The following is a 26,430-nucleotide window of genomic DNA, read 5'->3' as shown; positions in this document are numbered from 1 at the left end:
GTCTTTGTAGTTTCTTCCCCCTATGAATGGTCCTACACTACTTGGAGACGAAGCTTTCCCCTCTCCTCACTCTACCCAGATCCCCATTGCTGTGCACCAATCTGCTGTTTCACCCAACAGCTCCCACGTTTTGTCACAAGTCGTGTAAGAAGGTGCAACGATTTCCTAAAACAAACACAAATAGATCATCCATTAAACCTCTGAAGTCCAGGAGATTTGGTTGAAATTTCAGATTTTTCATTTTTACTTTAACAAAGTATAAAGCTGCCAGGAGTCTTTTTGGTCATTTAATGTCTTTTTTTTGTGCTTCTTTTAGTCATTTTGTGTCTTTTTTGGTAATGTTGTGTCTTTTTTGGTAATTTTGAGTCTTTTTTTTTTTTTTTGTCATTTTGTGTCTTTTTTGGTCATTTTGTGTCTTTTTTTTTGTCATTTTGTGTCTTTTTTTTTTTTGTCATTTTGTGTTTTTTTTGGTCATTTTGTGTTTTTTAGTCTTTTTTTCTTTTTGTCATTTTGTGTCTTTTTTTGTCATTTTGTGTTCTTTTTAGTCTTTTTGGGCCCATTTGTGTCTTTTTTTGGTAATTTTGTGTCTTTTTTGGTCATTTTATGTCTTTTGGTCATTTTGTGTTTTCTTAGTTATTTTGTGTTTTTTTTGGTCATTTTGTGTCTTTTCTGGTCATTTTGTGTCTTTTGGTCATTTTGTATCTTTTTGATCATTTTGTGGTCTATCTGTGTCTTTTTTGTGTCTTTTTTTTTGGTCATTTTGTGTCTTTTTTTTGGTTATTTTGTGTCTTTTTTGGTAGTTTTGTGTCAGGAACCAAAATTACAAGCAAAAGACACAGGTGTCTTTGGAAATGTACAAAAACAGTCTATTTGCATGTAAATTAAAAATAGTAAAAGTTTTCACTGTAGAAAGAAAATTCACATTTTAAAAATGGTCTAAAAAACAGAAATGTCACACTGAAAGCTCCTATGATTACACTTTGACTGGCTTTCTCAGCTTGTCTACATATCATATATAAATAAAGTTATTACTGTAAATAAAATGTGTATTTTCAATAAATACATGGACTCCAGAGGGTTAACAAGGATCATTAGTAATACTTTTAGTTGCTTTCAGTTGCTTTATACCAGAAAGGTTTTTCCAAATTTTATATAATTGAAGCTAGGGCTGCACAATTAATACAATTTTAATCGTGATCACGATTTTGGCCGCCACGATTAAATTAACCTGATCGTCGGCGATATTTCCATTTTAAAATGCGTCTCTCCTGCATATCTAATCAAGCACTTTCTACACCAGTAGTCCTCCAACCACCAGGGGGCGGGGCCGTTTTTCTCCCCTGAAAAAAGCCTGGTTGCTGATTGGATAGAACGCTAAGCAGGATGTGACGTAGTACTCTACACAACAACATGCGCCATTTGTAAAAGCCTGCGAAGCAGTGTTGCAAATTTAGCAACTTTGTTGCTATATTTAGCAACTTTTCAGACCCCCTTAGCGACCAGTTTTCAAAAAAGCGACTTGCTACAAATCAAGCAACTTTTTCTGGTGTTATTGGAGACTCGTTCTTACTCTCCTTAACGAGCCCCGTGGTTTTCCCTAACATGATGAATAATCGTGATTAATAATCGTAATTACAATATTGATCAAAAATAATCGTGATTATCATTTTGGCCATAATCGTGCAGCCCTAATTGAAGCACCATCTAGAAACTTTCGTCAACCTATCAAAGATTGGCTCCCTGATGACAGAATCGATGCACCTCTTCTTGTGAATCACTTGAACAACAGTCCAGGCTTCAGTAGAATTGACCCTTCAACCACTCATGCATCTAATTTGCTAGCTCATCTCCTTAATAATAACCTGCAATACCATTTCCAGTGTGACTGAATACGACCTGCTGTCCTGGTCATCCAGAGATTTCTGGTCCTAGTGCTGTTTTCTTGATCAACCATCATCCACAATGTAATCACAATACTTTAAAGCAGTGGTTCCCAACCTTTTTCTTGAGGGACCCACATTTTTACCATTGTAAACTTTGGCGACCCCCCATTGTCCATTGCTTCTATGAAGCCGAACTCAATGTGACTTTCATGGTACCCTCTCTTTTTCTTTTTGAGATATTCAGCATTTTCGTCTCCCTGACGATTCACCATTTTTCCATTAGCTCTGTGTTTCTGTTGCTAGGTGATGTTACCGCCAGGTGAGGTTACCGCTAGGTGAGTTTACTGCTAGGTGAGTTTACCGCTAGGTGAGGTTACCGCTAGGTTACCGCTAAGTGAGGTTACCGCTAGGTGAGGTTACCGCTAGGTGAGTTTACCGCTAGGTGAGTTTACCGCTAGGTGAGGTTACCGCTAGGTGAGGTTACCTCTAGGTGAGGTTACCTGTGTATACAGGAGGGATGTTACACATGTCCTTATTCTCACGATATAGCCTTTATTTTTAAACTTTTCTATAGTGATTTTTCTATTTAAATAAATGAATAAACATTTAATATAGCCCTTGTTTTTGTCCCACTAATGAATTAAATGCTGACTCATCTATATTTAACACATTAGATTTATTACATCCCTTAAAATCAAGAGGGCTTTGCGACCCTGTTGGGAATCATTGCTTTAAAGTTTATTTAGGTCTATTTTATTGCAATACTCACATGCTACTTGTATGTTGAAAGAGTTGTGGGTCTCTGTAATCATTTGATTGTGTCCCCACTGGCTGTGAAGTGATACATTTGTAGTGTGACTACAGTGCAAAAGATGAGTCCAAATACACAGTTTGTCTTCTGTTCAGTGTATAGTTTAATCCTGGAAGTCTAATGTAGGTTTATTGTTGGTGTTTTTGTTCCGGCAATGGCTAGGACAGTGTTGATTATTTCCTGTTCAACAACGAAACACATATAGGGATTTTTTTCCAAGATGTCCAGTCCCAATTATGAGTTGGTGGACACCAAAACAGAGCTAAAAGGAAAGAGGAATTAATTTGTTGGGTTGGACAGAAACGCAACTCCAAGTAAAAGCAAAACATGATCAATGTCTTCTGGATGTGTAAATAGGTTAACAAGTTTGTCATTTCAACTTTAAAAGATTGATTGTATGCCAGTGTTCTGCTGCCTACAAATAGCCCAAAATTCTAGTAGCTAGTGATGGCCAAATGAAGCTTCATGAACCACTTTCTTTATTTTCTGAGCCCACTAGATGGTGATCTCTACTCAACAATGGGTTGAAAACACACTGAATTGTCAGTCTTCAAGGCTTTTTCCCTCAGTTAAGTTTCCCGCAGCTTTTCTCAACCTTGGGGTCCCGACCCCAATTGGGGTCCCTAGATGATTTCTGGGGGTCGCCAAATCATTTTAGAAGTCAGCTCTGTCTTCACTGTGTTAAAGCGTACATGTGTTTTAGTCTTTTTGGTCATGTAATGTCTTTTTTGGTCATTTTGTGTCTTTTTTGGTCATTTTGTGGTCATTTTATGTCTTTTTTTTTGTCATTTTGTTTCTTTATTTTGGTCAGTGTCTTTTCTGACAAATCCCAAAGTATCAAGTTGTTACTTTCCAAGGAGTCTGTTACACACTCAGGAGGTCAGAATGAACCTTTAAACTGATAGCAAAGGACTTAGATTAAAAGTAACAATAAAATATAAAAAAATATATATATAAATGCACAGACAGAGAGATGTTTTAGTTGTTGTCTGCTTCATAATTTGTCCAAAATTCATCGTATCAACTGAGTTTGTATGATCTGAACGGTGAGATTCTGTTCAGTGAGACAACATGATGTTAAATTGTTAAAAACTACTGTTCTGTCGGAGTCTGTTAATTTAAGTACTGGTTCATGAAGCTTCATTTGGGCATCACTACTAGCAGCCATTACAGACACAGAGACAGATTTTTTACGAGGGACATACCCAATGCTGGGATAACATGACTTTTTGAATTTGTAATGGCTTTCTGATTTGGTCATCTGGGTGATATATTTTGTATGTGTACACATAGAAAATCTTTGTCCCATTCCCTGCCCCGGAGACGTCCGGCAAGTCCCAGGATTCTTATCCAACATGCTTCCCCTGAAGATGACAGGTACCCTTTTGTGGACCTCCAGCCGCTTCTTCTTCTTCTTCTTAGAGCTTGACTAATGCCTTAAAATCTGAAGCCCTTATGAACCAAACTCCAAAGTGTTTTGTTGCACTAAGAACACTTTTGGATAGGCCAATCACCCCCCCAGTATGTCACATAATTCACAGTTTTTTTCCTCAGTAATGGAAGGAACCTGACTGAAATCTTCAGTTGGGTCTCATTGGGTTCAGGCAGATGTCAAGCTCTACCTCATACCTGCAGCTAGCTCTAATCTCTTTGCTGAGTTCTGATCTTCCTGTCATTGATAGTGGTAGTCAATTTGCCACCTAAACTCTTACAACTCTTTCTACTCTGATGAAAGGGCAGCGAGTGACTTTATCTTGTATCATATAAAACAAGTATGATTTTAGCTGATGATTTATTATCGCCGAAACGTGGTACTTCAACATTTTGGGTAATAGACGAATTCACTTACTTAGTCGAATGATAAGATGCTTACCAGTCTCATACGTATTGGTTGAATATGAAATTACTGCCAGTAGGTTTCAAAATGAACAAAATGTATTCTCCTTGTTAACCTGCCACCTCTAGACCCTCCTGTTAAAAATCAACAAATGGCCTACTGATTACAGCCAGGGCAAAGTTAGCTTAGCATAATGAGTCAAAATATTGACGCCAAGGGCACAGATCAAACAAACAAGTCATATATATATATATATATATTCATAGTGAGCTTTAGAGCTGCTGATAGGTTGAATTTGTTGTATAGATAAATAGTTTGATGGATGGATGGATGGATGGTTGGGCGGATGGATGGGTGGATGGTTGGATGAATGGATGGATGGATGGTTGGATGGATGGATGGTTGGATGAATGGTTGGATGGTTGGATGAATGGTTGGATGGTTGGATGAATGGTTTGATGAATGGATGGTTGGATGGATGGATTGTTGGATGGATGGATGGATGGATGGATGGATGGTTGGATGAATGGATGGATGGATGGATGGTTGGATGGATGGATGGTTGGTTGGATGGATGGTTGGATGAATGGATGGATGGATGGTTGGATGGATGGGTGGATGGTTGGACGGATGGATGGTTGGATGAATGGATGGATGGTTGGATGGATGGATGGATGGATGGATGGATGGTTGGATGAATGGATGGATGGATGGATGGTTGGATGGATGGACGGTTGGATGAATGGATGGATGGATGGATGGTTGGATGGATGGATGGATGGATGGATAGATTTTTAGCTACAATAAAATACAATACAATAAAATGCTGAGGTAGAATAAATAAAAAACACAATAGAAAAAACAGAATAGAACAAGGGCACTTAAGAAGTTTAAAAGAAGATCAGTTTGTAGGTAAGGTACAGTGGCAAGATTAAGGTAATTATACTGATGATATGATGGTAATAATGTTATAGTGATAATATAGAGTATATAATAATAGTACAGTGTATAATATGTAATAATAATAGTAATAATATGATAAAATAATATAATAACAATAATAATAATAGTAGTATATCACAGTATATAGTAATAATAGTAATGGCAGCAACAGTATATATAATAATAATGATAATAATAATAATAACATAGAAATGTGTCATATTGTTATAGCCATGCTAGCTGTTTCTCCCTGTTTCAAGTCTTTATGCTAGACTTGCTAATATCTTTTGACTTTGGCTTCATATTTAAAACAAATATGAGCGTGGTATCAATCTGGGAAAAAAAGTGAATAACCATAATACCCCAAGATGTCAGAACTATTCATTTAAACGTGATTATAACTGGAATTGTTATGCAGTTACAGTACAACGTCAGGGTCTCAGGTCATTTGACCAAATACAAGATAAAATCACAAGCTCTTCTTGCCACTTCTTGCAATTCTTCTTCAAATTGCTTCCTATTGCTAAGCCTGAACTCCCGAGTCACTGAGCTGGACACAGTGAGAGTGAACATGACAGACAAATGTAGAACTTGTTCTACTTTGTTTCATACTGTGTCACTCACATTGTGTAAAGGTTGCTTGTATAGTTCCTCAGCTTGTTGGTTGGTGGTGTTTTTCTGGTTTTGTAATCTGTTGCGTTAAGAGTTGTAGCGGTAGACTTCGTAACTTCCTGGTTGCTGTTGTTGTTGCCGAAGTTTTGTCCCGCTGTTGCTTCCATTACCTTTTCCTTCGTAGGCTTGAGTTCCCAGTTTGCTCTCTCCTAAACTTAGCAGTCTGTACTAGTTACAGTGTGAACTTCTTGCCTTGTTGAGTTTGCTTCCTGCAGTCTTTCCGAGTGTACTTTCTGTTCTGGGAATTTGCATCTGCAGCTTCTGTGTGCTCGCCTTCCTTCTCCTCTCAGGCTCTAAGAAGCCTCTCTTCTTCAAGGCTAAGTGCTTAGCAATGACTTAGAATTCATGATGTTCATAATTCATATCAGAAGTGTGTCTTCGTGTGTGTGTGTGTGTGTGTGTGTGTGTGTGTGTGTGTGTGTGTGTGGCGGTGCATGTATCATCCTTGTCATCTTCATGTCCATGAATGGAGAATATGGATGCTACTTCCTACTCAAGAGACTTTAATTCACCTCAGTACAAAGAAGAGGTATACACACACACTTACGTTCACACACACACACACACACACACACACACACACATTCTTGTACTTCTATCTTTGTGAGGACCCTCATTGGAACAGTGAATTCCCTAACAAGGTTATAGTAGTTTTGGATTTTTCATCAGTTTTAGTTTTAATTTTGTTGTGAATTTTTGTTTTCAAATTCGATTAGTTTTAATTAGTTTTTAGAGTAAATTTGCTAGTTTTAGTTAAGTATTTCTTTTAAAATGCTTTAGTTTTAGTTTAGTTTTTATTAGTTGTAGTTTTTTGTAATGGGGTATTTGTTGGGTGGGAGATTAAAAGAGGTCACAGTAAATTTTGCCTTTATTTCCTTTGTCTGATCCATCTTCATTATGTATGAAAAAAGTTTACAAGGACGAAAACGAAGGACATTTTCACTATAATTTAGTTAGTTTTGTAACCCAAACAATACAGTTTCAGTTAATTATCATTATCATGTAACCTTTAACCCTTAAAACAAAGTCTGAAATCTCAAAAAGCCTTTAAAGAAGTGAGGACCGGCCGAAATGTCCTCACTTTGCAAAAATGTCCTCACTCTGTTGGTTAAAAACGTGTTCTGGTCCTCACTATGTAGGAAGTATGAGAACACACACACACACACACACACACACACACACAGGGGCCCAGTTACAGATGAAGCATGAGTGTGTGACACCTCTTATTCATATCACAACCACACCATCCATCACAGCATGCCTCCCATTTCCTGTTTTCCACATCATAAACTTATAAGGCCAGTGACAGAGTCAGACTCTTCTAAATCTAAGTGATGTATCCTCCATCATGCTCTCTTCCATCCTCTCATCCATCCATCCATATTTTTTTTTCTTTTCTGTATTGTTCCCTTTGCTCATCCACCATTCTCCAGGCAGCCTCGGACCCTGGAGACACCTGAGTGTCACACTCTTGGCAGGAAGCTCCTTGACAGTAGCAGGTAAGACATGTACTGGAGCCTCAGCACATGTCAGGCAGCACTGTGTGACGTCGTTACAGGGAGCTTTTATAACAAATAAACAGATCTATTGCTGGTAGCTTTTCAAATCCATTCACCAGTTTTAAAGAAGCCATCTATTCTTAAAGTGGTCTCAAGCCACAGGATTAATATTACGGAGGAAGGAGACGATCAGAGGTTTAGACGTATCCAGATTCCTTAATTGAGTAAAAGTAAAGGACTAAAAAAGACACAAAATGACCAAAGAAGACACAAAATTACTAAAAAAAGACAAAAAATGACTAAAAAAGACACAAAATTACTAAAAGAAAGACACAAAATGACCAAAAAAGACAAAATGAGAAGACAGAATGACCAAAAAAAAAAAACCCTCAGAACACACAAAATGACAAAAAAGACACAAAATTACCAAAAAAAGACACAAAATAACTAAAAGGACACAACAACAGACACAAAATGACATAAAAGACACAAATGAGCAAAAAAGACACAAAATGACTAAAAAAAGACACAAAATGACCAAAAAGAAGACACAAAATTACTAAAAAAAGGACACAAAATTATTTTAAAAAAAGACACAAAATTATTTAAAAAAAGACACAAAATTATTAAAAAAGACACAGAATAACAAAAAAAAGACACAAAATTATTTTAGAAAAGACACAAAATTACAAAAAAGACACAAAATTACAAAAAAGACACAAAATTATTAAAAAAGACACAATTATTTAAAAAAAGACAAAATTTTTATTAAAAGACAAAATTATAAAAAAGACACAAAATTATTTTAAAAAACACACAAAATTCTTTTTTTTCAAAAAGACAAAATTATTTTAAAAAGACACAAAATTATTTAAAAAAAACACACACAATTATTAAAAAAGACACAGAATTACCAAAAAAAGACAGAAAATTACCACAATTCCTCTTGTGAAGGACAGAAAGGTCCAAACACCATCCACAACACATTTTAATTGAGTGTCATATCATTTTGAGGACTTTTTATTTATTTGTATTCTGTTGCTTTTCTCTTCTCCATCTTTCCTCCCGTTTCTGTTCCTGCATGCTGCTGATTTCACACTGTGTTGCGGGGCTTTTGGTTTGTATGGCACTCGTGTGACTGTGTGTGTGTGTGTGTGTGTGTGTGTGTGTGTACCAGAATCAAGCCCACCTCCATCTTAAGGGGCTCCAGAGGGAAGAAGGCCCCACTGAGGCCCCTTGGTAAGGGGAACCAGTCACCAGTCTAACCCACTGACACACAACCAGTAGATCTACTGGAGAGGAACAGCCTCATTATGTTTGTGTTTGTGTGTGTTTCACTGCTGTTGTTGTGTGTTTGTGTGTCACTGGTGTATGTATTGTGTTTAGTCATCTCTGAGCAACTGTTGTGTTTTAGCTGCAGTAATTTGTTGATGTTTCCATGTAAAGCAGGGGTCTCAAACTCGCGGCCCGCGGGCCAATTGTGGCCCTCGTGACGATATTTCGTGGCCCCCACCTTGATATGAAAGTTTAATGTGAGTTTTATATGAATGGCACTTTACCGTGTTGTGTGTGGAAGGTCCCTTTAATTACTTTTTAAAAATAATTTTGTCTTTTTTTATAGTTTTGTGTCTTTTTTAGTAATTTTGTGTCTTTTATAAATAATTTTGTGTCTCTTTTAGTAATTTTGTGTCTTCTTTTTGGTCATTTTGTGTCTTTTTTACATCATTTTGTGTCTTTTTTTAAATATTTTGTGTCTTTCTTGGTAATTCTGTCTTTTTTGGTCATTTTTCTTTTTTAAGTAATTTAGTTTTTTTTCTGTCATTCTGTATCTTTTTCGGTCATTTTGTGTCTTATTTTATAATTTTGTCTTTTTTGGTAATTCTGTGTATTTTTGGGTCATTTTGTGTCTTTTTTGTAATTTTGTGTCGTTGAGTAATGTAGTGTTTTTTCAGTCATTTTGTCTTTTTTGGTGATTTTATGTCTTTTTTTTTAGTAATTTTGTGTCTTTTTTTTTTTTTTTTGGTCATTTTGATACTGCCTCCAGCGGCCCCCAGGTAATTTGAGTTTGAGACCCCTGATGTAACGAAAAAATAAATCACATTCAAAGATTTCCATTTTGACAATTTATACTATAATATTTCAGCGACATGCCAAAACATACAGAATTAACAAACACTTCACTGTGAAACAGGTTTTTTTCTGAATGCTTCTGTTCTTGGTTCTGCAGTGAGAATGTTTCTCAGTGAATGGATGTCTGCAGACATGCTGGGATTAGTGCTTGAAGGCTTTCACCTTGGCTCTGTGTTCTTCCACTCTCTAAATCTTTATTTGCTGCTCTTTCTGCAACAGGATCCCTCACTATCAGCCCCTGAGCAAAGCTTCACTCTGCTTCACTCTGTCAATATGTCGTTGCTGCTGATTCCTCACTAAACTCTTGTTGCTCTTCTTTCTTTTCCTATAACCACATTCTGTCACTTTAACTTTATATCTGATGATTTTTGGTAATTTTGTGTCTTTTTTTTGTAGTTTTGTGTCTTTTTAAAATAATTTTGTGTCTTTTTTTAAATAATTTTGTGTCTTTTTTTTAGTCATTTTGTGTCTTCTTTTTGGTAATTTTGTGTCTTTTTTGGGTAATTTTGTGTCTTTTTTGAATAATTTTGTGTCTTTTTTTGGTAATTCTGTGTCTTTAAATACTTTTGTGTGTCTTCCTTTTGGTCATTTTGTCTTTTTTCTGTCATTTTGTGTCATTTTTTTAAATTTTGTGTCTTTTTCGGTAATTCTGTGACTTTTTTTGTCATTTTGTTTCTTTTTTAAAATAATTTAGTTTTTTTTTCTGTCATTCTGTGTCTTTTTCGGTCATTTTCGGTCATTTTGTGTCTTTTGGGTAATTTTGTGTTGTTTTTTTTTCACATCTTAAGACAAGAAATATGAAGCAGTTTTCTTTCTCTTCAGGTGAACTTATAAAGTCCAAATGATTCTGTCTGAATGTGACCTCTGACCTGCAAGGGCCCGGTGCTGCAGCGTTGAACCCTGAATCACAAACTTATTAACTTAAATTCCATTTTCTCTCCATTCTTTTCATCCTTGCTTTTGTTCATTCTTCTTCTCTCTCCATCTCTCCCTCCGTCTGTCTGCTCACTATCATGTTGTTTGTATCAGGGGCCACCTCCAAGGTGGTGCGTCTCTTTCCTCCTCAGTGACGTCCTCCTCCGCCCGCAGAGTCCGGCAACTCCCACAGCTTCCCCCCAAGAGCAGCACCGCAGAACAAGGTACGTGTCCATGACTGTGTTTTTAAGTGAAAAAAAAGAGTTGTTACTTGTGCTGTACAGGACTATTATTTTTATTATTAGGGCCTCGGGGCAATCGCACCGAGCACTACTGTTATACTGTGGATTTCTTCTTATTCGTCTTGCGGACGCAATTTCGTCCCGCTACTAGTCCTACAACTTGAAGAGTTGTAGGACAAATTATATATCAAAACGTGCGGTTTGATCGGGATCGGTGTGCTATTACTTTTCTCTACGGAATATGATTTTTTCGCGACGTAAGTCGCAAAAAACTGCCCAAAATTTTGCATTGAAATGAATGGGAGGGCCGAAAGAAAATGAGCAAAAAAGAACATTAATTGAATATTTTCAGACGTCTACTTCTCCGGCATAATTTCACCTAGAGACTCCATTTAAACTTTAAACAGTAGACACAAGTCTTGTGTATCGGTGTATTACTTTGCGTTTCGATAGGTCATATAGTTTTTTTATCAATCCCTGTTCAATGACCATGATCATTTTTGGAGAAATTCTGCACACACACACACACACACACGCACACACACACACAGGTAACTTTATGTGATTTTCACTACACACACATACACACACACACATTTTGAGATTAAAGGGCATAGTTTGAAATCTCTGAAGAGTCTCATCATAGTGTACACACACCGGCAGTAGCCCCCGTGGCCCTTTCAGAATTTCCCCAGAGGAAATTTTCTAGTTATTATTATTATTGTTATTATAACAAAAGCATGCACATCCTTTTTTGTTATGGACAAAAGAGTTTATTTGAAAAAATCAGACTTTGACTTTTCGGGACCCGAAATGGTCCCTCTCATACAAATGTATGTGATGTATAAATATTTTTTTTCACTTTCACCGCATCAAACAGCTTGAAAATGTTTTTTTAAATTGAGCCAAATTAAGGCTTTAAACTAAATTGTGTTACAGGACTATAAAAAAATATCTTTATTAGAACATGGTCGATGGAGTTTTGCACACAATGACCCAACCCTAATGGAATATACTGCTGCAGTACAGCGTACCAGCAGTCATCCCAACACAGTTCTTTGAGAGCCGGTGAAGTTCACTGAGCTGTGTGCACCTTTGGATGATATTATTGATTCAGACATGAAAGTGTGTTGTTTTCCAACACATCTGTGACTTTCACATCAGCTGCAAAGGTGTGGAGGTTATTTTTAGCAACAGTGGATGTGAGAAAGTTACGGTGGCGTGCAAGTAAGATAAGACACAACTGTGATCTTACAGTCAAACTTCCGCAGTTCCGCACTTCAGCACAAAAATTTTGCTTACATCTGGTGTGAACACGCCATTCATTTCTGGCGTAGCTGCTGGTTGTCTGGCAACCTCACAGTGGTGACGGACTCCAGGAAGTCATTACTCTCTGCCTAAAGACAGTCTGCCAAAAAAACCTTTAAAACGACAAATTGTCTATATCAATAAAACTTTAATCATGCTGTTTAAGCCTTTGAATCACAACATGGGTCTAAAGTGACCCGACAGAGTTTTTATGTTCTATATCTTTGACATAAATTATTTTCCTCATTCAGTATTCCAGGTTTTCCTCAATTAGTTTGTTTTTGGTCATCATACATCCTAATTTTATGTTTTCCTTAATTCATTTTTTAATGAAATTCCCTTTTGTTTCACTACTCTTCTAATGCACAACATGGGTAAAAAATAACCCATATCCATTTTTAGCTAAGTAGCTTGCTAAGCTAACTACTTAGCCAACCTTTTGGCTAAGTATTTAGCTAAGTAGCTTGCTAAGCTAACTACTTAGCTAACTTTTTGGCAAAGTATTTAGCTAAGGAGCTTGCTAAGCTAACTACTAAGCTAACTTTTTGGCTAAGTATTTAGCTAAGTAGCTTGCTAAGCTAACTACTTAGATAACTTCTTGGCTAAGTAGTTAGCCAAGGAGCTTGCTAAGCTAACTACTTAGCTAACTTTTTGGCTAAGTAGTTAGCTTAGCAAGCTACTAAGCCAAGTAGTTAGCTATGTAATAATACAAAAACTTTTTTTCTTCATAAAGTATGAGAGGCAAAATGGAAATAATGATCTGTTGTTATCAAAAACAAGATATTTAAAGAATACTTGGAATATTTAATCATAAAATAAGTTGATATCAAAAGATAGAGCACAGAAACACACAGCAGCATTAAATAACATGGACATGAACGCGGGTCACTTTTGACCCCTTGTTGTGCATTAGAAGGGGGGTCAATATGTTGTGCACCAAAGGGTTAAACTAATTGACCGGAAGAAAATCGTGTCAATTTTGCACAATTAACTAATTTTTCCTGTGTGTGTCTTTGTGCAGCCCTGGTAGCAGAGGAGTGTGTCCGTGAGCTCACGAGGAGGGTTCATTCCAACCGGGTGTCCGCTGCCACCACCTCCAGCCAACAGGACCTGGACCGAGCCCTCAAGAACAAACGGGAGGTGGGCCACACCTTTTTTTTTTTTGGCTTTATTTATCCTGACGGTTCACTTTAAAACCGACTCATCAGGAGAATGGAGGGGGATAATAATAAGGCTTCCAGCCAGACAGCATGGGCCATAATGTTGCTGAAGTGCATCGCAGTGAATTGCATTTACTGTCTCAGAAAGTAATAAATTATCTTACAGTAATGGTGAAGACCACTCAATAAAATGAATTGGTTCTATGTGGGCAGTCACTGAAGAATGGACCTACGTAACACCTCCAATATACTAATCCATAGCGGCTGCTCCTCCGGTCCCTAACTTACAGAGAAGTGACAGTTTAATGGCCGTATCCTGACTTTCACACATGTCTACATGCCGGGAGTTTCACTTTTTGTATGTGTGGTGTCAGTCCTGTCTCTGTGATGCATTACACCGTCCCCCATCTGACTGAATGTGAAATGTTTTAAATCTGACGGTATATATCACCAGCACAAACTGAATAATATAAAAAAAAGTGTAGCTGTATTGATTCAAGATTTATAATGGCTTTTATGCTCTGTTGTAAAATCTGAATTGTTAATGTCTGCGTAACAGACGTGATATGTCCGATTTAAGTTTTTAGAACATATTTTTCAACTTAAAACTAATAGGTATCATAGAAAAAATTAAATTGAAAGGAAAAGTCTCACGGAGACCCCATCTACAGCATAGATACCCCATTAATTGTTGTGCCGGTACCAAAAAATAAAATGTCCAGCTGAAATGACTTAATGACTACAGACCAGTAGCCCTCACTTCTCACATCATGAGACCTTGGAGCGGCTGATTCTACGCCTACTGAGAGCTGAAGTCAAAGACAAACTTGACCCCCTGCAGTTTGCATACAAACAACACAGCAGGTTGGGGAACTGTGTTTCTGGGACATTAATGAGCAGCACAGGGGCTCCACAAGGCACTGTACTGGCTCCACTCCTGTTCACACTGTACACAGCGGACTTCAAATACAACTCTTGAGTCCTGCCACATCCAGAAGTACTCGGACGACACTGCTATTGTGGCGTGTATCAGGAATGGACAGGAATCTGAATATAGGGATCTGATAAAAGCCTTCAGTGACTGGAGAGTCACAAGAAATATCTCCTCCTGAACACCTCAAAGACTAGGGAATAAATTGTCCTTCATTGTGCAATATATTTATGAACACTAAATAGCATCATATCTGCTTCTGGCAAATTGAATTTAAGACTGTGCACCTTACCTATGTTTTACATTATATCTTATATATTTTTTTCTTTACATTTACTTGCCTAAGTATGTGTATGTTTATGTTTATATTGTATATTTTTATGTATGTTATTTATTGTCGCACTGCTTTTTGGAGTCAGCTCTCAAATCTCATTGTACATGTGTATAGTGACAATAAAGCTATTCTATTCTATTCTATTCTACATCGCCCAGCCCTACTAGTATCTCCTAGAAACGTTTCGTGTGATATTTGTCTCCTGCAGCTCTACAAAGACCAGAGGAGGAGCAGCGAGAACGTTTCCCATAAGTCCTCAGACAGTGATGTCAGCGACGTGTCAGCCATCTCTCGAACCAGCAGTGCCTCTCGCATCAGTAGCACCAGCTACATGTCCATCCAGTCAGAGAGACCCCGGGGACGCTTCAGGTACATGCACAAACCCACTCACCAACCAAAATAAACCCTTAATTCACAGAGCGAGATGTAAAAATACTGTGGCTCTACATGCTGTTTTCCCTACAGTCTCCAGATTCTCAGTTATGGAGGCACACCATTAAATTAGCAAAATAAAATGACAAAACATTGGGGAGTATTAAACTTACACATAATGAGCCCTATTTAAAGGATTTTAGTGTACGGTCTAAAGTGCATGGTGCAGGTACATTTAGGTTGTGTCTGAATATAATAAAGAGCAGTAATGTGTGTGGAAGGTCCCTTTAATTACTTTTTTTGTAATTTTGTGTCTTTTTTGGTCATTTTGTGTCTTCTTTAATAATTTAGTGTTTTTTCAGTCATTTTGTGTCTTTTTTTTTTAATTTTGTGTCTTTTTTTGTCATTTTGTGTCTATTTTGATCGTTTTGTGTCTTTTTTTTAGTAATTTTGTGTCTTTTAATAATTTTGTGTCTTTTTTAAATAATGTTGTCTTTTTTGGTAATTTTGTGTCTTTTTTTTGGTAATTTTGTGTCTTTTTTTGGTCATTTTGTGTCTTTTTTTGGTCGTTTTGTGTCTTCTTTAAGTATTTTTTTTCTGTCATTTTGTGTCTTTTTTGTCATTTTGTGTCTTTTTTGGGTCATTTTGTGACCCATACCAGTATGTTTTATGAGATTAGCAAACTACTCTTAGTTGTTAAAAGTGTAACACCAATGCTGGTGGTATGGTTGAATGAAATGACCCCTTTTAGTATTGAAGTACTCCTCTAAAACATGCCATTTACAACCGTTGAAAGGTACTGGAAAAGCTTGAAAATGGACCTTGAAAGTGCTTGAAAAGTGCTTGAATTTGACCACTCAAAAAGCGTACCCTGTTTAAGTCTAGTTTGAAAATATACTTATTTTTGGATGACGTGTGACTATCAGCAGGGCCATGCGCGCAACGGGCCGCCACATGATGAAGAGCACCAGCGTGAGCGGCGAAATCTACGGCATGGAGCACGCGGACGGCAGCCAATCAGACACGGCGCTCGGGAGCCTGGGGAGCGGGATCAAGAATCGGCGCTCGAGCCTCAGCCAACGTGTTGTCGCCATCCTGCCATCCAGACGCAGCCGGAGTACCTCACAACTCAGCCAGACAGGTCAGACTGAGAAATCATCACACAGATACATAACATACAGCAGCAGTAGGCCTACTTACTTACTAACTGAAGGCCTTAACCCATTTAGGCCTAAAACGGCTGGAAAAAATGCCTGTAAAACCTCTGGGCGATTTTAAAATTACCCCCTAAAACCTGAACAAAAGTGTCAACGCTTCCTACTCAATAATAGATTTTTCAGCCTCTGTAGCAGATAATGAAAATACAAAAAATGAAATACAAAAAGTATTTGAGAGCTTATAGATGTTATGTCTGAACTCCCTCCGCTATAGTCGTCTTCCTCCATGATTTCAGTTCGGGGAAAGTCCCATGATGCATTGCGACACTCCCACATGTATTCGCATTTTGTGTCTTTTTTTAGTCATTTTGTGTCTTTTTTGGTCATTTTTTAGTCATTTTGTCTTTTATTAGTCATTTTGTGTCTTCATGTGTCTTGTTTGAGTCATTTTGCATCTTTTTTTGTAATTTTGTGGTTTTTTTGGTCATTTTGTGTCTTTTTTTAGTCATTTTGTGTCCTTTTTTGTCTTTTTTGTCATTTTGTGTCTTTTTCAGTCAGTCTGTGTCTTTTTTTGGTGATGATTTCAAAGTTCTGGAAAAGTCCCATGTTGCATTGCGACACTCCCACATGTATTCTGATGCATTTCATTGGCCAAGAGATTGAAAATAGGTGGAAAAAACTCCAAATACTACAAAATGACGTATCCGCTTTCCCGGCTTTAATGGTAGAATAACGCAATAGTGCCCCAAATTTTAATGGTAGAAATGCGGTAATGCTTTCCTGGCTTAAATGGGTTAAATATGCAGCGTGTGTCATTTCATCAAAGAATCTCCACCACAATTATTTTAAGACATTAGGGTAATTACTGTAAATAAATAATACCATCGCCAAGAGGATTGGCAGCCTCCAATGGCATCCAGTCTGTTTTATACTGTGTGGTAAATCAGTCTTTGCCTTTGGAAGATGATTAACAAACTAAAAGTCTAATACAAAATGTATATCAGTAAAGCTGAAGCAGCAAGTTTAGCTGGAAAGGCTATTTAAAAAATTATTTTTCTGAAAGCCTTTATGTATATATTTTTTTACAGCATTAGAGCATCTTTCCAATCATTCTAATGGCTTATGAAAAATTAGATAGTCTATTTTGAAACTTCCTTTGTGGGCCGCCAAAGTCAGACATTTTTTTGTACACTGTACACTGCTGTATGTTAAAATAAGATAGGATAGAACTGTATTCATCCCAAAGGAAATTTTTGTTCCAGATTGCTACAAAGTTACAAAAACAACCACAATATATGATAATATAAGGGGGAAAAACAATGAACAAAATAGATTCCAATATATAATATAAATATAACAATATTAATAAAACAATATAAAAAAAATAAAAATGTTCCAACAGGCCACAATCAGCCCAACGATCTGCAATTTCCCAATGTATTTGCAGGGGCGTGTGTGCGAATGCATTGCTCAAATCCACCAGAAACAAAATTAAACTCACCAAAAAAACATCTTTGTTATTCTTTCCACAGTTTCAACTATCACCAACCAAAATAAACCCTTTATTCTTTCCACTGTCTGAATATAATAAAGAGCAGGAAAACTGACTTTAGACCAGTGTTTTGTTCAATGGTGCATTTTCTTTCTTTCTGATTTCAAACCAAGTCAACTGAAAATGAGTCAGAATAATTTAAAATGAGTCTGGTTTATTTGGTAAACGCACTTTAATGAACAGGCCCCCGGTTGCCTCAAGATTATAGATTATGGATTCAAAAAACAAACTGATCACTTTTGGGTGAAAACACACTCTAACATGCTATAAATAGAGACGTCAATGCCAGATAGACAATAACACTGTCAACGTATAGATTGTTTTATCAGTGTATCCAGTTTTGTTGTTTCTGATGATGTTGTTGTTTATTGGCTTTGTGTGTGTGTGTGTGTGTGTTATTTCAGAGGCGGCGGGTAAGGCGGCGGACAGACAGAAAGGTAAAGCAATAGTTAGACAGAAAAACAGACAGTTTGAAAGGAAGACAGTCAGACACTGTAGGTGATGCTTCTAAGGATTGAAGTGCCATGAATGTGCATAACTGGTGCATGATAAACAAAGCATGGTGATAGATTATATAACAGGATTAAATACATTATGTAGCAGCTGTTAAATGTCACATCTCTGATGTTTTTCTAATTGCAGAGAGAGATGTTAATAAGATAATTAATAAAGTAGGGCTGCACAATTAATAGAATTTTAATCGCGATCACGATTTTGGCCGCCACGATTAAATTAACCTGATCGTCGGCGATACACCATTTTAAAATGTGGCTCCAACCACCAGGGGGCGGGGCCGTTTTTCTCCCCTGAAAAAAGCCTGGTTGCTGATTGGATAGAACACTAAGCAGGGTGTGACGTAGTACTCGACGCCACAACAACATGCGGCATTTGTAAAAGCCAGGGAAGCAGTGTTGCCAACTTAGTGACTTTGTTGCTATATTTAGCGACTTTTAAGACCCCCCTTATCGACTATTTTTCAAAAAAGCGACTGGCGAAAAAATCCAGCGACTTTTTCTGGTGTTATTGGAGACTCCTTCTTACTCTTCTTAACAAGCCGCGGGGGCCGGTGGCTCTTCTTAACGAGCCGCAGGGGCCAATGGCTCTTTTTAACGAGCTGCGGGGTGGTCAGCGGCTCGTTAAGAAGAGTAAGAACGAGTCGAAAGCGGCACAGTCCTCCTGCAGCAGTCTTTCCCAGCTGCAGAGCCGGAGAGGATGTTAACCCCTTAGCGTCCAGTCTGCAACCTGCTAACAGGCTAACAGTTAGCTCTGTAGCAGTACACTCATCTCTGTTTGTTTACAACAAGCACCAGACACTAAAAACTGTTCCTATTGTTTGTTTAAAAATAGTGCAATAAAAACACAGATGTTTTCCCTAACGTGATGAATAATCGTGATTAATAATCGTGATTACAATATTGATCAAAATAATCGTGCATCCCTACAATAAAGCATCACAGTTCATTTACCAAAGAGTCACAGATTCAGACAACATAGAGCAAAGTCAGAAGGACAGGAGATTGATAGTCAGGGAGAGTTTTAGAGCAGACTCTGGCAGACTTATAGTTATAGATTATAGTTCCCAGCACCTCCAGCCCTTCCTGAACTCTGTCTCCGGCACGCTTCCTTACTCCACCCTCTTCTGTCCCCACTGTGTTCAGTTTTTCAAGAAGCCTGGCTGATTCAAAAATCATTTTCTCAATTGTCTTTTGATTGATTGCCTTTTTATTTTCACTAGGCCTGTCACGATAACACATTTTTTAGGACAATGTATTTTCCCAGAAACTATCACGATAAACGATAGTATCATTGGTGTCGTTTTAGGACCATTTAATGCCACTGATGTAATTATTTTGGAGCGTAATAATCCATCCTTTTCTACAGCAGTTCATTTTAAAACATTGGGATTTATATGTGGAAATGCTGCCCCCGCGACCCGGCCCCGGATAAGTGGACGAGAATGGATGGATAAATAAAACATTAATATCTATAGACGACAATTAAAACAAATGAGACTCTCAGGCTCTGTTAACGGAAAATGTACTTAGATAATTATATTATTATATATTATAAATAATATATAAACAGCTGTTGGGAGATTTTTTGGGCAATTCCCCATGCCTGTCAAACATTTGCAGTATTACAAAAAAAAAGCACAAAAAGTCTGCGTTAAAACGTGGACAGAGAGAAGCAGTGTTGATTGCTCATGTAAACAAACACAAAAAAGGTATCGTGTCCATTTTATATGTCAAATGATAAGTCGATATTGTAATTATCGTGACAGGCTTAATTTTCACTGCTTTCATTTCACCGACAAAAAGAATATAAATCTCAAACACTGCTTTTCTTTTTGGGTGGACTGAAAGGACATCACGTGTTAATAAAGAAACACAAAGAGAAACAGCAGGCTTTTAAAAAGATTTGACCTCTCCCTTTAAGTCCACATGTACACTGTATGTTTTTTTTGTACTTGCCAAACATTGAAGATTGGGGTGGATTGACTAAGCCATGTTATCTTCCTGCAGTGACCTCATCATCTTAATAACAATCTTATTTTCGAAAAAGGCTGTGATTTTCTACAAAAAAACCTTTTAAAGCATCCTGAAAAATTGTTATGTATTTATCGAAAATGTTGGTTTTTGTTGGTGAGATTACCATGGAATATAACTTGCATGGGATGACCTTCATACTGCTGAACCTCAGCCTATAGTATGGGCTGCAATAATGTGCCACCGGAAAAACTGAATTAGAATTATTTATATTTGAATATGAATTGCTTAACTTGAATAATTGCATTAAATAACTGAATTTGATATTCACATAATTTGAATTTGTATATTTCAATTTGAATCATTGCATTGAAAAACTGAATCTGAATTGTAATTTGAAATTTAATTTATTAGTTTGGAACTGAACATTCAGTTCTCACAATTTAAATTCAGTTTGCGAAATTCAATCTCAATTTTCTGCGACGATCATCCGGGTAGTTGAGGCAGAGCAATGAAGTGCAGAAGACGGATATGCTGATTGGCCGAAGAGGCGCTATGGCAACCGGGTGGCAACGAATGTTACAAAAGAAAACAGTGGTGCTGATTGGCCGAAGAGGCGCTATGGCAACCGGGTGGCAACAAACGTTACAAAAGAAAACGGAGGTGCTGATTGGCCGAAGAGGCGCTATGGCAACCGGGTGGCAACAAACGTTACAAAAGAAAACGAAGGTGCTGATTGGCTGAAGAGGCGCTCTGTGTATCTGCACTTGATTGCTCTGCCTCAACTACCCAGATGTTTGTTGCAGAAAATTGAAATTGAATTTCGCAAACTGAATTTGAATTGTGAGAACTTTAAGTTCAGTTCCAAACTAATAAATTCAGTTTCAAATTACAATTCAGATTCAGTTTTTCAATGCAATGATTCAAATTCTACAATACAGATTAAAATGATGTGATTCAAATTCAGTTTATTATTATGATAAATAATTAAAATTATACAAGTTAAGCAATTCAAATTCAAATATAAAAAATTCAAATTCAGTTTCTGGTGGCACATATTTCAGCCCATACTATAGTCTTATCAGTTGCTTCCTTGAATTGATACAAACACATTGCTGTATAGTAGTAGTGTATTCCTAGTTTTCCACATTCTGTGCAGTGAGTTTGTCTGTGAGTTTTGGGTAGGTATAACATCAGATGCCTGATAACTAATAGCAGCCTTGGTTAAAATATAAACACATGCAAAGTCTAACACTTTAACGCCTCCTCTTTGCCCCTGAAGCTTCAGCAGGTAAAAAAGTGGGTAAGGGCGCCAGCAGCAGCATCCAGAGGAGCGTGGAGACGGGCATGGCGGTGGAGTACCCACGGGGAGGCTCCGCCATGAACCGACAGGCCAGCAGAGAGTCGACTGATGGCAGCATGAACAGCTACAGCTCTGAGGGGAAGTACGTACACACACAATGCATGTTGTGAAGATGATGTGTTCAGTGTACTAGAGCAGTGATTCCCAACCAGGGGGGCCCGACCCCCCAGGGGGGCGCCAAAGATCCAAGGGGGGTCGTTAAGCCCTCTTGATTTTAAGGGGTGTAATAAATCTAATGGGTTTAATACATACATCTATACCTATAAATTTGAAAAAAGCCAATCTACAAGCTCACAACACATGGCAAAGCTTCATGCAAGTTTTAAACGTCTGCTTTTTTCATTTAGCATATAAGTGTAAATTTACACTAAATTTATACCTCTTAAAACCGAAACTCCACACAAACTTGGTGCCCCCATGAAAGCATAAACTACACTCATTACAAAGTGTAGTTTCTTGAAAAATGGCCACCATATTGAAAAGTTTTGATCCTTGTGTCTTTTGCTATAACTGTACCAAATTTGATGCTCCTATCACATATTATCTATTGTTAAACTGGAATTTAATCTAAAAACAGTTGTGACTGGCGGCCATCTTGAAAAATGGCTGCCATATTAAAAAGTCTTGATCCCTCCACATGTTCCCCATGTCTCTGGCTATAACTGTACCAAATTTGATGCTCCTAACTCATATTATCTATTGTTAATGTGGAATTTCATCTTATCGTCACTGGCGGCCATCTTGAAAAATGGCCGCCATATTTAAAATTTGCCGTGCCTCCACATCTAATTTTGTTCTAAATGCCTTTGGCTACAAGAATACCAAATTTGACAATAAAATGCACAATCCTTCTGGTTTTCTGCCCCACTACTAACTTATATTTGTACCCTTATTTGCAATTCCTGGTATGTTTTTTGAGAGCTGAAGTAGTTAAATAATGTGTGTGTGTGTGTGTGTGTGTCAGTCTGATCTTCTCAGGTATGCGGTTGGGAGCCGACAGTCAGTTCAGTGACTTCCTGGACGGTTTAGGCCCCGGTCAGCTGGTCGGCCGGCAAACACTGGCCACACCTGCCATGGGTGAGTGACGGCTCCATCACATACAATTACATTACATTAAAATTAGAAGAATACTGTAATGAAAGAAAGAAAAAGTCCTTATTTCTCACTGTATGTACTTTTGCCTGTCGAATGAATACATTTTTTGTTTTTTAAATAGAAAAATACTATAATGTACTTCACCTTTATCTTTATTTGTGTCTGATGTGGTTTATATGTGTTATATTTGTGCATACAGGTGATGTTCAGATCGGTTTGATGGATAAGAAAGGTCAGCTGGAGGTGGAGGTGATCAGGGCACGAGGCCTTAACTCCAAACCAGGCTCCAAATCCCTCCCAGGTAACACACACACACACACACACACACACGCACACACACACACACACACACACACACACACACTTTTTTTCCAGTACGGATGTGAAATTGGTCTTAAATTGTATTCAGTTCAAAAAGTGGAAATAACACATATAGATCCTTTACACACAGAATGAAACATTTCTTGTTTTAATGTATTTAATTTCTTCTATTATAATCTATTATAATGATTATGGCTTACATTTAATGAAGACCTAAAATTCAATGTCTCAACCAAATTTTAATATTACAAGATCAATTTTAAAAAGTATCTTTAATATGGAAATGTCGGCCTCTGAAAAGTATGTCCATCTATATGACTCAATACTTGGTTGGGGCTATTTGGAAATGGACTTTTCCATCATATTCTAATTTATTGAGATGCAGTAGATGCTGTCAGTACCTGTGCAGCCCGGTCACAATTTGAGCTGTGAATAAATTCATAAACTCTGGAAGTAATTCCAGACCTCCAATGTTCCTTTATGTTTTTTGTGCTTTTTTTCCAGTACGGATGTGAAATTTGTCTTAAATTGTATTAATTATGGTCTTTAAAAAAGTCTGAAAAAGTCTTAAATTTGACCTGTTGAAACCTGCAGACACCCTGACACACACACACACACACACACACACACTCTCCCTCTAACCCTCCTCCCTCCGTCCCCAGCTCCCTATGTCAAGGTGTACCTGCTGGATAATGGAACTTGTAAAGCCAAAAAGAAAACCAAGATTGCACGAAAGACCCTGGAGCCGCTCTACCAGCAGCACCTGCTCTTCGAGGAGAGTCCCCAGGGCAAGGTGCTTCAGGTAATCTGCTGTGTGTGTGTGTGTGTGTGTGTGTGTGTGTGTGGGAGAGAGTGTACCTAGTGACACTTCAACCTAAAATAAACTGAACAACCAACAATGGCCATGCAGTAGAGAAAGCTTTTAAAATGACGACATAAAAGCTGTGTAATTGTCTCTCTGTCGATTTGAGACTTGATAACTTGAATAGACTCTGCGGCAAAAACTGAACTTGAGACTTAAAAGCAAAAAAACATTCTAGTCTCAAGTTTTGACCTGTTACCATTCTGGAGCTAACATAATATTAATATGACTTTAAAGGGAATATACCATCATTGTATACTACAGTTTGTCATGACATGTTCTCATTTGCAACTTTGCTTGGATTTTTCTTAAAATTACTTGACTAAGTAAGGCAATAAAATATAAAAAATAATTCATGAATAAAGTGATTGTGCATGTCAACTCTTCCTGCTGTAACTCGTCTCTTCCGTTCTGTCTTCCAGGTGATAGTTTGGGGCGACTATGGACGATTGGACCACAAATGTTTCATGGGTGTAGCACAGATATTATTGGAGGAGCTGGACCTCTCAAGCACGGTGATTGGCTGGTACAAACTGTTTCCGCCGTCCTCATTGGTGGACCCTACATTAGCTCCGCTCACGCGGCTGGCGTCTCAGACGTCATTGGACAGCTCAGGACCGCCACCGGGCATTCGGTCCTAGTGACCGAGTGGCGACCGATAACCCCGCCCCCCCAACCCAAAATATCCCTTAAATGACAAAATAATGGACCACAGCTACTGGACCAGAACTGAGCAGAGGGCGGGAACACGCCCCCCCCTCCCTCCCCCACCGAGGACGACGACGAGCCCTCGGCCAACCAATGAAAAGCCAGACGGAGCAACAGGGAACGAGAGAGAGAAAGAGAGAGAGGGAGAGACAGAACTAGCCAATCAAAGCTTAGCTGGAGTCTGACAATCACGTCTCACACCTTCCCTCTTCCTCCTCTGTACGCCTTTTTGTTTTCTAAGCTTTGCTTTCTTTGTGTTCTCCTCTGAGCTGCAGCAGCGGAGGTTCCTGTCCAACATTCTTCACTTCTCGCTACTGTCTTTCTTTCTTTCTTTCTTTCCTCCTTACTTTTGTTGTGCAGCCCAGATCAAAGTGGAGTCCTCCACCTAGTAGCCCCTCCAGCCAATCAGAGCAGAGCTTGCTGTAAACGAAGTGTGGGAGTTAGCGAGTAGCTTCATTCAGCTGCACGTCACGTTGAGGTTGGCTGTCGTCTCTGCCGGTGTTACTGCGGTAACCCTGCGGTAACCCTGCGGTAACCCTGTGGTAACCCTGCGGTAACCCTGTGGTAACCCTGCGGTAACTCTGCGGTAACCTTGTGGTAACCCTGCGGTAACTCTGCGGTAACCTTGTGGTAACCTTGTGGTAACCCTGCGGTAACCTTGTGGTAACCCTGTGGTTACCCTGCGGTAACCCTGTGGTAACCCTGCGGTAACTCTGCGGTAACCTTGTGGTAACCCTGTGGTAACCCTGCGGTAACTCTGCGGTAACCTTGTGGTAACCCTGTGGTAACTCTGCGGTAACCTTGTGGTAACCCTGCGGTAACCCTGTGGTAACTCTGCGGTAACCTTGTGGTAACCCTGCGGTAACCTTGTGGTAACCCTGCGGTCGTGTACGAGGGGCATCGGTTTGGCGCGGTTTGGTAACCTCTGTAGACGAACGGAGCCTGCACACGCACGTGCACATTCTTGTCGTGATATATGAAAGCAAGCACAAGGAAAGCTTGACTCCTTTAATCGGACGGAATAAGAAAAGTTTTGCTCTTCGTCTAAAAAGAACGAAAATAAGAGGCCAAATTGACTTATTTTGCTTCTTTTTTTTTTTTTTTTTTTCATTTTGAATCATTTTTTCTGTCTTTGTTTCGAGTTCAGAATGGCGCCGTAAGGTGCAGACTCCCTCTGTGTATGTGTATGTTTGGTTTTCGAGCGATAGTGCGCCAAAGGCCGACGACGAAGGTCCGGTCACGCTCGCCCGAACACCCTTCGCCCACCCCACCCTCCCTCCCTCCCTCCCCCCCTCCCCCCACCCTTAACCCCTCACACTCCCCCTGTAGGAGGGAGCAGCATGACTCGGGGACACCCCGCCCCCGGCCCCAAGCTGCATGCACGTTTCTTTTTGTTCCGTTCGTTTCGTTTTTTTGTTTTGTTCTCTACTTTTTTGTAAAATAGAAGACGAGACAAATTAAAAACGAACAAATTCTCAAAAAAACAAAAACAGAAAAAAAGACTAGACTTATGTGTGTTAGTTCCACATACTTTTAGGCCAGCTTGTATGTTGCATGTTCTTGTACAGTTTGCTCGTACTGAATATGAATACAAACCGAGAAAAGCCAAGCCATCCCCCGCCCCCTTTAAACAGGAGCGGACCAATAGGGGAGGGATATCAAACTCCGCCCAGGCCACGCCTTCCACTCTGGGTCTAAATATCCATATTAGGAAGTCTCCGAGAAAAAAAACCAACTTCTCTTTGTTTCAGTTTTTTCTTTGAACCCTTTGAACAACAGTGCTGTTCTGTAGTACTGAGCATCCTCGAGCCCTATCTGACGGTGTAGGTGTCTAAACTGTAGTTTGAGAC

General features: G+C 38.5%; 1 protein-coding gene across 1 annotated transcript in view; it reads left to right on the top strand.

Moving 5' to 3' along the window:
* LOC131993744 (regulating synaptic membrane exocytosis protein 1-like) overlaps positions 1-25,177 on the top strand; it is a 142,287-nt gene extending 117,110 nt beyond the window's left edge. The window contains exons 23-35 of the mRNA XM_059359751.1: positions 3,988-4,071; positions 6,618-6,674; positions 7,579-7,644; positions 10,804-10,913; positions 13,261-13,379; positions 14,873-15,033; positions 15,963-16,177; positions 18,150-18,182; positions 21,514-21,676; positions 22,559-22,671; positions 22,889-22,990; positions 23,673-23,812; positions 24,295-25,177. Coding sequence (XP_059215734.1) covers positions 3,988-4,071; positions 6,618-6,674; positions 7,579-7,644; positions 10,804-10,913; positions 13,261-13,379; positions 14,873-15,033; positions 15,963-16,177; positions 18,150-18,182; positions 21,514-21,676; positions 22,559-22,671; positions 22,889-22,990; positions 23,673-23,812; positions 24,295-24,513 — 1,582 coding nt within the window. The 3' untranslated portion in view covers positions 24,514-25,177. The remainder of the gene's footprint in view (positions 1-3,987; positions 4,072-6,617; positions 6,675-7,578; positions 7,645-10,803; positions 10,914-13,260; positions 13,380-14,872; positions 15,034-15,962; positions 16,178-18,149; positions 18,183-21,513; positions 21,677-22,558; positions 22,672-22,888; positions 22,991-23,672; positions 23,813-24,294) is intronic.
* Positions 25,178-26,430: the final 1,253 nt, after the last annotated feature.

Source organism: Centropristis striata, chromosome 20 (genome assembly GCF_030273125.1).
Source record: "Centropristis striata isolate RG_2023a ecotype Rhode Island chromosome 20, C.striata_1.0, whole genome shotgun sequence".
Lineage (NCBI taxonomy): Eukaryota > Metazoa > Chordata > Actinopteri > Perciformes > Serranidae > Centropristis > Centropristis striata.
Note: the sequence above shows the minus strand (reverse complement) of the source record. Positions and strands in the feature narration are given on the sequence as shown.